The following is a 13,734-nucleotide window of genomic DNA, read 5'->3' as shown; positions in this document are numbered from 1 at the left end:
AACTTTTACCAAAAGTTTATTTATGACACCTTCCTATGCATTTCAGATAAACTAGTGTCCTACTAGTTATGTTATAGAAACTTTATCAGTTGATGCATATGTCAAGTGAAGATTTAATCACTTCTTCAGGTACAAGCATAGCATACAAGTACAGGGATGTAATCACTCATGCTTGCCTGTTCTGAGATGTGTGCATGGACTCTCTCAACCATTTTACTCCACAGAGTGTACTGGCATCAACAAGTCATGTGATGCAAAAGGGGCAGAATTTCTTAGTGCTTTTTACAAACCGTTAGTTCCTCATAGTATTCCTTGAAACTTCAGTGGGTTTTTCAGTTGATATCGGGATAAAAAAACACTTGAATTTCTGTCTCCTACTTTCAGTCCGTTGTACAAGGATAAACCTTGCGTGTCGTTAGGACCGAGTATTGTAGATAGTGCTGGGATATGAAACTGTCTGCCAGGTTGTCCTGCATGGCAACTGATTTTTAGCAATAAAAATTTGAGTCCAAGGTACATACTGTCTCAATGCGCTGTCTTCGCAAAGTGTGTTTGCGCATAATCCAGCACATGTATTTCTGACATCCAGGGCGACTGTTGCTAGGGCAACCAGAAATAGTGTTTTCTGTGTACACATGTCCAAGGATGCAGAGGATCATAAGTGTCACGTTGTAAGACATTGCAGTACTACGTTGAGATCCCATGTGGGAGCCTTGATATTCTTTTGTTGGTCTTTCAACTTAAAAGAACCTAGGTATGCCAGTAGTTCTGGTACTTCAGTCCACATTATACCAGTCTTCATAGTGATGACTGCGCCGCTAGGTATGTTGGTAATATCAAGCCTTTTAGATGTCTTGTGTCTTTCAAATGACATAAGTAGCCAGCCACTTGAGGATGAGAAGCTTTACTTACAGTAAATCTTTTCCGCCTTGCATATGTCTCAAATCTCTTTAGGGTCGAACACATGCAGTTGGAATATTGACAGTTTCTGTGTGCTTACTTGGTGTGTGGATGAATTAGCAGATTTGGCCACTCTGGTAGTCAGGATTTCCAAAGTCTTGCAGGAGGTTGGGAAACCACAACCTTGCTGGCCACTAGGGCGAGCCCGAAATCAGTTGTAAGCACCTTGTCTGCTTAATTTTCTGTAATACTTAGGTATTAGTATTTGAGGTGGAAACATGTATGCCAAACCATCAGCAATCCAAGATGTTACTTCTGCATCTGGAAAAATGTCATCCCTTCATCCTCATAACGATAGGAATCTGTGTGAGCAGAGTTATGATGATCCTCAAAGTCCAACACCGATGAAGACCCACGTTTATGGTGACTGGTACCATGGCTACATGGGGAGTCTCTAAGACTGTGCCATCTAGAAGTGGTCGATTCTTCCTCACAGGTAGACTTCAGCTGTCCTTCAACTCAAACTTTGACTGGATACTTGTATATGGGTTACTGTGCAGGTCTTCGTCATCTTGACGATGAGCTTCTGATAGCCTGTCAGTAGCATCTTCGTGCAGGACCCCATGACCACTGCATTCTTGGTCCAGTTGCTCTGATGTAATTGTAGTACTGCTATGCAGGGTTGCTGACATTGCAGCGGATGACTGTGGAGCTCTGGCGGCCTTTTCTTCCACGAAGCGTTGTTCCATCATGGACATCATATTCTCCATTAACTGCTGCATAAACAGACCCGGGTCAAAGCTGTGTGCTGAACTTTGTCGTTGAGACGAGGGGATGACAAACCTCTTGTCTGTGATGGCTGTAGAAGTTGACCCAAGTGCTACACTGGAGTAGAAACTGTTGCTGTCACACTAGCCATCGTAAAGGTCAACTGAAGACTGGAACCTTGGACAGGAGGATTGGGGGTTCATCAAAAACGTCTGCTATGAAGAACTTGACAAAGTCTTTGGAGCTCAGGATTTCTCTTTCCCCAAGCGCTGATGTAGACGGCAACTCTTAGTCTGTGACCTGAAAAATGTGCAAGTAAAAAAACACAAAAACAAAAAAACTCTTAGTCTGTGACAATGGCAACTCTGAAGACGATGATTTCTTCTGACTAGAGACAGTAGATTCCACTGCACCAGATGAATACCCTTGGGAGCCATTAGGTGATTCACTAGAATGATGAATTTCAGCATCAGTCAACAGACAGTTACTAGCGCTTTTATTAGTATTTTTACCTGACATGACTTGGTTATGCTGTCTATTATAATCTTTTGCAGGCCTACGAACATCAAACATATAACTACTGAGCTGTAGAATAGTTGAAACTTGACAAAGGATACCATGTGAGCTGAAAGAGCAAATATCAGTGGAAGAAAGATGAAATAAATGCAGGTCAACTGCTGACAATCGATATTTGCAACACAAACAAGTTTTCATCAAATGTTACGAAACATACAACAAGGAATTATGTACAATTTGGTAATAATTTTGTTACATGATGTAAATATACGGATCCAAAACCCAATACAGCTGTAATTCAGTTGATTATAAGACCGAAACTAATAAAGAATATGTACCATATTGGGACCCCCATGCCCTCATGTCTGTCCTCTAGGGCGAATAAGGAAGGAGTGAAGAGCATGGCATGTCATGTGACTGGTTTGCATGCCAAATGCACAGGCTCAAGGGGGTTACTCTTTGGGTGAGTACTGATTTTACGTCTGCTTCAAAGAAGGGAACCTCAAGTGATTCAAGTGTTCTATTATGTTCAGATAGAAGAAGACAAGCAAAATAACCATTAGTCAGGATACATTTAAATCACATGTCATACTTGGGATTACACTTTCTTAGTGAAGTACAAAGTCGGCTGACTGTGTGTGCTGGCGATTAGATGCCTGACTCTGAGGGTGCGGGTTCGAATCCGGATAGGACTCAACCAAAAAAGTACTAGAAATTGTACTTTACTAAGAAAGTATAATCCCAAATATGACTTGTCACATCTGTCCACTTTCTAAATGGCACTGAGTAATCACAACATTGCACATTGTTTTGCTGTGCAGAATGACTATTGTATGCACCTGCTCTATCCCTGGCTGTAGTGGATTGAACAATGCTCGTGTTTCCACATGTTCCTTGACAAGTGGCATGTTGTTGAGCACAGCCAAGGCAAGACGCTCCTCAGGGGGTCCCCAGTGGGAGTTGGGTTTCTTGTTCTGTTCTGCAAACATAATGACGTCCATACAATCATTGAGTTGTATACCTCTAGATCTAGGAACATGCTTACTATTTTACATTCTCAGATCCACATACATGCTTATTGCTAGCTAAATAAGAACTGAAGATGCACCTGTAGTGTGGAAAAACAGATCTCTGATACATGACAATTTTCTAACAGAATAGTTCCTTACCTCCAGATATCATAATAATTCAAAATGCTACACACAATTCCAGCTTACTGACATCATTATCTACTTTTCTCCAGAATAACCTTCAACAATAGCAGAAAATGCCGCTCATAGCTGTTCGCGGACACTTGTTTCGTGCTACTGCTGAAGTTAATCTTGTTTTCATTCAATATTTGGTAGGAACAAGAACATGAAGTTTCATCTGTATCAGTTCAGTCTGAGGAGATCATGTTTCAGGTTCAAGAATAGAATTCTGGGCAAAATCAGTCTAATGGTTTAAGTGCAATGGTCAAACAGAAGTGAGAGTGTGTTGAGCACCATGACAAACACTAAGAGTGAAAACAGGTGAGTACTGGCCGTAATAGACTTTACAGGCTTGGGACGTAAGGTAATTTGGAAAGGATTAAATATCTGTAAACATCCTCTTACCAAATTCAGATAGGTTATATACTCGCTTGCCCACTTTGACACTATTGTTGCCATAGAACATGGGCCCCGAGAGGTGACGCTTTCGACAGTATTCCTCAAGCAGTTCTTTTGGCTTCATACAGTCACGCCACTCATTGATGCCCGACCTGGGACATAAGAACTCATATGCATCAATCATGCACAGACACAGCAACAGGATGTCAGTGGAACTGGACATTGGTAACTAGTGCCAGTAACTCAGGATCAGAAAACTAACTGATACTCTGGTGATGAATCAGTTTGACATTTGAAAGATATCTACACAATACTTACGTGCAGTATGACTTTGGTAGGCCACATGTTGCTCTATGCTTTGTGAGGAAACGGTTTTCTAAGTCAATCAACGTTTCTCCAATGACATCATCTGATGAGATCAGATCATAATCCTTCACACGTATGATGAGATCCTTCTCTAATGGAATGGAGGCTTTAATATCAAACATTCTGAAAAACAACACGTCATAATGGTAGCACTAGGATCAGGCGTGACTTACTTCAGAGAGAAACATGGCTGTAAGACTTAAAGCAGTGAGAAACATTCCAGTCCTATTGTATGGAGGCAGGAAAATAAGTGTTTAATAGCATGAGCAGATATCCATGTTGGTGAGGTTTGATGGCTCATAGTCACCCAATCTTTGTGTATGTTGACACCTATGTGTTGCTATCAATAGGGTTTGAAATACATTGACAGTCTGTCTGCTTAAAGTAAAACAGTCTAGCATCAGTGCAATATTCAAAGTCACAAGAACAGTGATAAATAAGGTAGTGTTTACATGTTTCGTATGTCAATACAGGCACAGGTGAGATGTGACCTGATTTATATAACAGAAACTTCAAACAGTTATTATAAACAAATTCTTTAACCTTTCTGAACATTTCTCTAATCTGAACAAAAGATATTCCTGTTCCACTCCAGTCTGATGATCCTACATTCAATCTCATGTCTTCGGGTCTGGACCTTGTGTTTGTTGAGGGGAATAATCTTAGCAATCAGTGTGTTGCAAATATCCTTGCTTATCATCATCTTTGTTTCCTCCTCGATCAACAAGACAACAGAATTAATTTACTGACAGAGAAATATGATGTTATGGAACATAAAAGGTACGGTGGTTGAGGCAGCACACATGACATGTATATAATACAAAGGAGTTTATATTGTATGAGTGCCAGTGCTCTAGCACATGGATGAGGCCCACAGAAATCACTTCATGTTGATGAGACACTGCATCAGTACATATGAAACACTGATAAGCTGACATGGCTGACATGAAGAAGAGAGCTTAGTAAAGGTGAAAGTCCAAGAGAATGTCTGGGTCAGTGTACTTGTCCTGAGGATATCCCATAATATACTGGAGGAGAGATTCTTCCCCACAGTTGTTCAGATGCACATGGAGATTCAAGGTGAGACTATCAAGGGTGTAATTCCAGAAGATTTCATGACATGAGTTGTACAACTACTGGCTAAATGTCTCAGGAAATCTATGTAGATCTGATTGCACCGTGAGCACATTGCCTCTTGTTTTGGGGTAGCGATCCAGAGCTGAGCAAAGAAGCAGCATGCTTTGTGGTGATGTCTGTTGAGAACCAGAGATCAAGGTAGGCAGGGACTGAGTTGCATGTGAAGATATCAGAATCTGACAAAGTCTTGGTCATAAAGAACATGTGGAGTCCACAGGTTTGCTTTGATGGGACTGATTGACCTTGAAGGCAGGAGATGAGATAGATGCTGAGGTTGTACTGCTAGAGGAGTGGGACACAGTCCATGTCCTGTCCTTGTAGGTGTAGGAGAAGTTTGTGGAGAAACATCAGATGATGTTGAGTTATCTCTTCCTAGATAGGCATACATGCAATCACGCTTCACAGCCATGTAGCGCCATGTTGTTTCAGTTTCATTTCGTCCTTTAGGAGTCATTTAGTCCAAAGTTCAATACCAAACAGCGGGTAGTACCAGTGTGGGTAGTACAATTCTATGCACAGTTGATGCAGTGTGTCAACACCATTTGGTTTTATACCCATTCCAATATGAGAGTGAAAGGCTGCTTTTGATTTGTGTCATGCTTGTGCTATGTATGATTGAGATCTGAGAAAGGTTTTGTTCCAAGACAAATGATGCACTTGCCAGTTGGAATTGGGTTTCCAACCAGAACCCATCCTGCATGAGTAGCATCAATGGCTCTGCTGTTAAAGATGATGACGTGGCACTTTGTTGGGCTGACTTCATTTCAGTGCGTAGTTGCTGACAATATAAAGTAGTGCTTGAGGATCTGAGGGAGTGAGTGGGAGAACTGCCATGTCATGTGCTTGAGTTGGATTACCAAGCTGAAGGCTTCCAACAGTTATTCTAGGTCCAGAATCCTGAAGACTATTGAGGAGATCATTGATGAACACGAGATACTGTGCAGACTGGCAGCCGTTTACAGCAACTAAGCTTTTCAAGAGGTTCAGTTCAAGAGGTTCAGTTTTCTACAACACCGCCCAGTTCCTCACACGTCTCCTTGCTCCACTTGGCAAAGATGGCAAGTCCTACATCAGCGACTCTTCATCCTTTGTCAACCAGCTGAAAGAATCCAACCCCACAGGCACCATGGTCAGCTACGACGTCGTGGACCTCTTCACCAACATCCCACTAGAAGAAGCCCTGGACATCCTTCGCAGCAAGTTAGCAAACCGGATAGAAGACTTGGACACCCAGCTCACCATAGACAGCATCATCAACCTCGCCCGCAGCTGCTTTGACACCTCCTACTTCACTTTCAATGGTAAGATATACAAGCAGATCCACGGTCTCCCCATGGGCTCACCTCTTTCTCCTCTCATTACAGAAATCTTCATGACCTCCTTCGAGGAAGCAGCCCTCTCCACAGCTCCGTTCACAGCCCTTCTGTTGGTACCGCAGTCGACGACACCTTCACCACCATCGCCAATGACAACGACCCCAATGAGCTCCTCAACCACCTCAACGACCAACATCCAAGAATCAAGTTCACCATGGAGACTGAGACCAACCAACACCTGCCCTTCCTCGATGTATCCCTCCACACCACAGACGATGGACTTAGAACCTCAGTATACCGCAAACCGACGCACACCGACCAGTACATCCACTACAACTCCTGCCACCATCCTCAGATCAAGCAAGCTATCATCGCCACCCTTACCAGACGTGCCAAAGCCCTCTGCCACCCCGATGCCCTAAACAATGAACTGGACCACCTCAGAAAGACATTCACCACACTCAACGGTTACCCTCCCCAGCTTGTCACAGCCACCATCAACAAGACCCTCAAGGACCGAGAACCCCGCCCCAAACCTTCTCCATCACCCATCAGAATAACCATACCCTACCTTGGCCCCATCAGTCATCAAATATCACGCCTCATCAAGACCAAAGCCAGCATCGATGTCACCTTCTCCAGTGGCAAGACCATCAAGACCTACCTAAAAGCCAACGGTAAAGGACCCAGCTGTGAACACCCTAACCCAAGAGGATGCATCTACCAGATCCCTTGCAACTGTGGCGACCTATACATTGGAGAAACGCTGAGACCAATCAACACCAGAATGAAGGAACATCAGACCTCAGTCAGCAAACTCGACCAGAAATCGGCCATCTCTGAACACATTCTCAAGAACCCTGGACACTCAATTCGATGGGAGGACACTAGGATACTATCTACCAACAACAACAACTGGCGCCAAAGGAAGAGGCCATCGAGATCCGGAGACAGAAACCAGCCATCAACCGCGACCAAGGAGTGTACCTACCAAGTGCCTGGGACTTATTGATAAATTAATCTCATCTATCTGTGTACATTCTATCTATGTAATTCATGTATAGCCAGTCTACCCGAGTACATCCTTACCTACTTGTGTTTGTACATCATCAACCCTCATGTAAACATGCTCACCCCATATCATGTGCTATGTACATCATCCTATCATGCGTAATGTATCACCATTGGCTTCCATCCTTATCCCCAATCATGTACATCGTCCTTACCCCGTATCTGTGTTATGTAAACATATCCAATCAACTGTAATGCATTACCATTGGCTTCCATCATTGTTATCATAACTATCGGCTTCCTATCAGTGCTTGTTCATACTGGCTTCCAGCTTTCGTTAACTCATTCCACTTGTTACTTTGTTATTGTTTTACCTGTACATATAAATACACCTCTGTATCCCCTTTCTCAATCACCTGATGAAGGAGTAAGCATTAACTCCGAAATGTTGTGTTCTCACATAAAGAAGTTGATATCCATAAAAATCTTCATTCTTAAGCTTTTGGGGTCAGAGTGGCACTTAAGAAACAGTCACAGAGATCTTCAGGAACAGCCCATTGTACCAGACAGTATAAAGAGCCTGTTTATTATCTATGAATACAACATTGTGACTGATGATCTCTGTTGGGTTGAAGGATGCTGTCATACATCCAAGCTCGGTTTGATATCCTTGCTGCTGAAGATTTGGAAATTAGGTACCAGTGTACATGATCCATTTTGAAATCTGAGTGCTGATGTATATGAATGGCACTATTGGTCAATAGTTTTTGCAATGATAAATGTGTGAATAATACCCAAAATGGATTCTGAGGCACTAAAGATTGATCCTGACTTTCTACAATTTCAAGATTTCTTTCATGTTATTTAATGTTATTTAACAATAACTTAAGTAGTAATTTTAGTTGGTGTCATGCAGTTGCATCAATTCAAATACTTTTAGAGGTGATGCTGAATGCATAGAGGTGGACAATGCAGCACTGACTGACAGATGGTAGCAAACTCACAAGTGTCTTGAACATTTGCAAGTTTAACAGAATAAGTTCAACTGGATTTTCAGTCTTAAGAGATAAATTAGCTAACCAATTCTCTCTAAATTAGTAGCATTTCACCAGGGTAATACTGTGTCTATGTCACCAGACTTCAGCCGACATCGACATAGTACTTACTTGCCAAACACAGGATTTGTTGTGTTGGGAATGTAGTCATCCCTTGTGTTGAGCTTTTTGCTGCCGAGCAACACCTCCAAGTAGGGGTCAGCCTGCAAGAAACAATCACCCATCTCAGGGTCACATAGATGTCACATATACACACTTGATAAATGATGTGGTTTGTTAGTACAGGTTTAAGAACTTGTATTAATTAAAACATTCTTTCAATACAAATCAAACAAAGATCATGGATCCTAAAAGGTGTAAGAGCAACAGATAATACAAAATATACACATTAAAGGGTCCAGACAGAGATGGCCAATGTTCTGTGAAAGTTACAGATACATGTATCCTGTTGACTTACCAAACCACTGGGGTCATTCGGCTGCAGCTCAATAGCTTTGATGACGTACACCCGGATGATACACTCATCTGGATCACTGTTGGGAAGATCGCTCAGAATCTTTAGTGGGAGGGGTTCACCTGGATCTTGTGGCAGAGGGTAAACTCGGAATGAGCCCTACAAAAAATGGCAAGAGTGTGACCATTCATGAGTTTCAGAGTACCACTTTCAGCAAGTACTACTTTAGTGACACATAACCATTATCTAATCTTGTACTCCCAGTCAATACACCATCTACAGCAAGTGCTTTTGGAAGATTTAACACAATTCACCTTGTACTCCCAATCAACATACCACATACAGCAAGTGCTCTTGGAAGACTTAACGCAATATGTCTCACCTTGTACTCCCAATCAACATACCACCTACAGCAGTTCCTAAAAGACTTCACACATGTCTCACCTTGAACTCTCCCACCACATTTGACTCCTCCTCTTCTTCATTTTTTCCACGACACAAATCAAAACTGTGGCAGAAGTCAACAAAGCCATTGAAATCCTCTGTTTTCTCCAGTTCAGATTTCAAGATCTGCAATTGATATGAGTTACGGTTGTCATTAATTCTGTTCATGTTGAAATTTAGAACTGAGTGTCAATTCACACAAAATACAAGGAAGCCTGTTTTCTCTGATGACAAACTCGATGTCATATGTTTGTTGATGTGTGACCTAATTGGGTCCCTCTGTAGAGAATGCTAATGTGCATCATTCAAAGTTTGGTACAATTCAAGAGTTGCAAATAAAGCAAATGTGGTGTGCATGAACAGTAATGGCATTTGAACCAAGGGAGATAACTCAACTTTCAGCATACCACTAGGTACAGCCATGACGTAGTTTAAATTATCATTTCCATTTCCGCATGTCTGTGGTACCCAAAGAAATAAGCCAACCACAATCCAGAGGAAATGTTTGCGACATTACTATACTGGCTTACAGGCAGTGACACTCCAATAAAACATAAATCCTAAAAACACAAATATCCTAAATATCCCTAACTTATTTTGTACGTGTTTACCTCTCAGGTCCTTATATAATTGAGTTTTTATCTCACTTTATTATAAAGTGTGTGCGTGCATGAGTGCACAAGCATATATGTATGTGAGTGAGTGAGTGAGTGAGTGAGTGAGTGAGTGAGTGAGAGTGAGTGAGAGTGAGAGTGAGTGTGTGTGTGTGTGTTAAAGTCATGATGTTTCAGTTGTCAACTTGAATGACAAACAAAATCTCATACTCCATTGATAACTTCAAATTGCATGTTGTAGAACTATTCTGTAGAGAGTAATGTCATATGTACCAGAAGATTATCATATCCCAGCTCCAAATACTTCCTGCACTTTGTAGTCTCTCCTGTGGAGGCGTAGTACTTGGACCACCAGTCAATCTCCTCGTCCAACAGGTTGGGGTCCTGCAGCAGAAGCAACACTACATATCAACACACTTGCAACAGTGTATTGTAGTGCACTTAGTAGATGGCATCAATGCTGAACGTGTAATTATAAAATATTCATGTAAAATAACATGTAGCCCACTGTAACCGCCTGTGTACTGTCAAAGCAATGTGCTATTATGATAACAAAGCTATGTTACATAGATACATCATCTGAACTGACAACAAACACTGTACATTAATTCTAGCCAACCATTTCACACAAGTCATTTGGTAACGTTAACTAACTCTTAATGACGTCTGAAAACATGTAATTTCTTAAATGTCAGTGGAAAACTGCTGAAAGAGAATTGGAATTAGAATTGCCTTCCATTAACAGACACCACAATTATAGCCACCACCAACAAAAGGCAGAACGCAAAAATAGGAAACAAGCACCAGTGCATTTCAACGAAATTAAAAATGTTTGTAAAGATATATAGTCTAAGATATTTGAACATCATAATACTTGTACTTTTCATCAATCCCAACATCAGTTGTTACTCAGGAAGGCAAGGTTGCACTTTCCACAGTGTGTGTTAAACCCAACTGGAGCAAATGATTACCTGGAGGTTTGGTTACTAGAATAATATCTTCTGTTTCAAACACTTATACACACTGAAACATAAAACTCCCAAATACTGCAAGAAATACAGCACAACAACAACAACTATGAAGGAGTGTTTGAAACAAGAGTCCTGACCCACAGCAAACAGTCTGACTGTTTCAGAGAGAGACTCTTAAACAGAGTACTGACCCAAAGCAAACACAGACTGACAGGTACAGTGTCAACACTGCTGGAAATGTTATGAAAGACTTACAACACTGTCTGACACTATCTCACTATCACTATCACATGTCACATAAATATCCTCGAATGGCATTAAGAGTGTTTAAAATTGACATGTATTGACATACACCCTGTGAACTAAGATGGCAGAGCACTCTGAGACAGTAGATTTCATGATTCTCCGAGTTTGCTATGCTCTCTGGCTGTGAGTAAATAGGAAGCTATTTCGAACACCACCAACATGTCATGCGCCCAACATGTATGTGGAACAACAAAATACGCTAACAACATATGTTGTACATAGTAAAAGAAGGTAGAGATCATATAGATGTCCACATGCACATGCTTCAACACCTGGACCACATACCTATGTTTCCTGGAGGCAGTTGGCACAGATATACACCCTCAACACTACTCACTGAGGGCAACATCAGACAGTGCCTGAATCATTTAGGTGTGTAGTTAGCCAGCTTTTGTACTAGATGGAATGAGCATTAAATATCACACGCTACAACCTCACAAACCAAAGACTCTAGCTGCTGCTGCTGCTCTGACGTGTAAGGACACAGATTGTTTGCTGTTGCATTAAGTCTGCACTACTCAAGTTTGTTGTTACAGGGGGTCAAAAACATTTGCCACAGGGCAAGTAACTTTACGAAAGTAACTTGTCCTGAGTAATTTTCCACTTGACCTGATTTTTATGACAGAATCATGATGATGTAATTATTAATGAATAAATCAGCATGGTATTTGATCTTAATGTTTAGTGGACTATTTATTGAGAAGTGATAAATAACAAAGAAAGATGGCTCTTTTTTATTATTCTCATGAAATTTAATACTTATATCTTGAAATGATATGAAGTGAAATCCAAGTCTACTTGCAGTCTGGGTGATGGGATTTTTGAACCCCTATATTATAGTTCCTAAGTTCTTATTGTTACACCATATTGTAAAGATGGTGCAGAGGTATGTTGTGTAATACTCGAAAAACATGTTGCTAGGCAGCAGAGGACACATCTATGTAGAAACCTCACCAAAAATGACACAACTCCCGTCTGTTTACAGATTCCATATGCCAAGCATTGTTGCCTTTTACATTTTGAAGGATGTGCAAGCTTCACAGCATGTACTTAAGTAGAATATATTACCAATCACATGAAAATCATGCTATAAAACAAATAACTGTGCTTCATAATTGGTGCATGTTGAAAGCACTGCCATTACAATAACCCAACTGAGTGTAAGCTCTAAAAACGTGAATACTGAAACTGAACAAAATTCAAGCTTGGTAGTATGTTACGTGAGTTGTGATTGGTCATCCACACACCTCCATATCAGCTTTAAGTTTCCTAAAATCAGGCAACTCCAGTTGTGGAAACGATAGCTTCTTTCCAAACATGGATCCTGTTCTCTTTCAACAGAAAAATACAATTTTCCAAATTTTACTGGTGTTCTGAAAGTATGTGTGAAACCAGTCTCTGATGTTACCATGCAAACTGGACTAGGGTTAGGGTAGGTCTCCTCAACTCTTCTTGGTATGCTTAACTTGAAGTTCTAGTTATCTATCCATTGCCTTACTGGGTTAGTGAGTAGGAAAACACTAGAAATGTAACACAATGTTAAGGAAAATTACTGTTCCTCTCACACAATCACACACAAATACAATGCTGCATGTTTACCTTAAAAAAAAATAATTCAGTAAACACATTTATTCAACCAAAATCAAACATTTAAGCGACATGGTGCACTGACCACTGGTATTTTGTAAGGGACAAAAAAAAACCCCCATTGTTGCTGAGCTGGTGATTTACTGTCATTTACAAGAACAAAGAAACCTGGTTTGTGTCCAAGTTCAACCAAGGAATGGCACAGTTCAAGGTAACATATGGTCAGTGTCTGTGCAGGAACGTTGATGGAGCAGTCACTTATTTTGACCTGTAATCTAATACACTTCTGTATCACTGTGGTAATCACTTATTCATGATTATTTACATTCAAAACACCATATGTTAACAGCATTGACCCTTACACCCTGTGCTGGCAGGCCTGTCCCATCTCATTTGAATGTCTTACTGGAATTTACTTTAACTACTACACCATGACGCAAAATGTCACACATGTCAACTTTCATGATGACACCATCTTGTCATCTTGTAGATGACATTTTATTGTATCCATAGAAGAGTATATGCCGGTCTCTATCTCAAAACTATTGTTAGCAATTTCAACAAGTTAAAGTATACCTCATGTTCGGACTGATGCTAACATATTATACATCATATTCCATACCTATATAATCATGTAATCATGTACTGCACTGTTTCTCAGCAGCTACAGTTTGCCTCATGTTCTACACTGATGTTAAAG

At 40.9% G+C, this 13,734-nt stretch overlaps 1 protein-coding gene across 2 annotated transcripts in view; it reads right to left on the bottom strand.

The window, feature by feature from the left end:
* LOC137266081 (myoferlin-like) overlaps positions 1 to 13,734 on the bottom strand; it is a 108,693-nt gene that overhangs the window by 10,598 nt on the left and 84,361 nt on the right. The window contains exons 39-46 of one of the 2 annotated variants that reach the window (XM_067801581.1): positions 12,695 to 12,778; positions 10,444 to 10,554; positions 9,557 to 9,682; positions 9,116 to 9,271; positions 8,770 to 8,861; positions 4,092 to 4,262; positions 3,780 to 3,925; positions 3,024 to 3,163 (exon numbers count right to left, since the gene is read on the bottom strand). In XM_067801581.1, coding sequence (XP_067657682.1) covers positions 3,024 to 3,163; positions 3,780 to 3,925; positions 4,092 to 4,262; positions 8,770 to 8,861; positions 9,116 to 9,271; positions 9,557 to 9,682; positions 10,444 to 10,554; positions 12,695 to 12,778 — 1,026 coding nt within the window. The remainder of the gene's footprint in view (positions 1 to 3,023; positions 3,164 to 3,779; positions 3,926 to 4,091; positions 4,263 to 8,769; positions 8,862 to 9,115; positions 9,272 to 9,556; positions 9,683 to 10,443; positions 10,555 to 12,694; positions 12,779 to 13,734) is intronic. The other variant, XM_067801582.1, reaches the window with a different exon arrangement.

Source organism: Haliotis asinina, chromosome 15, assembly GCF_037392515.1.
Source record: "Haliotis asinina isolate JCU_RB_2024 chromosome 15, JCU_Hal_asi_v2, whole genome shotgun sequence".
Lineage (NCBI taxonomy): Eukaryota > Metazoa > Mollusca > Gastropoda > Lepetellida > Haliotidae > Haliotis > Haliotis asinina.
The sequence above is the reverse complement of the archived record's forward strand: the minus strand, read 5'-3'. Positions and strand labels throughout refer to the sequence as shown.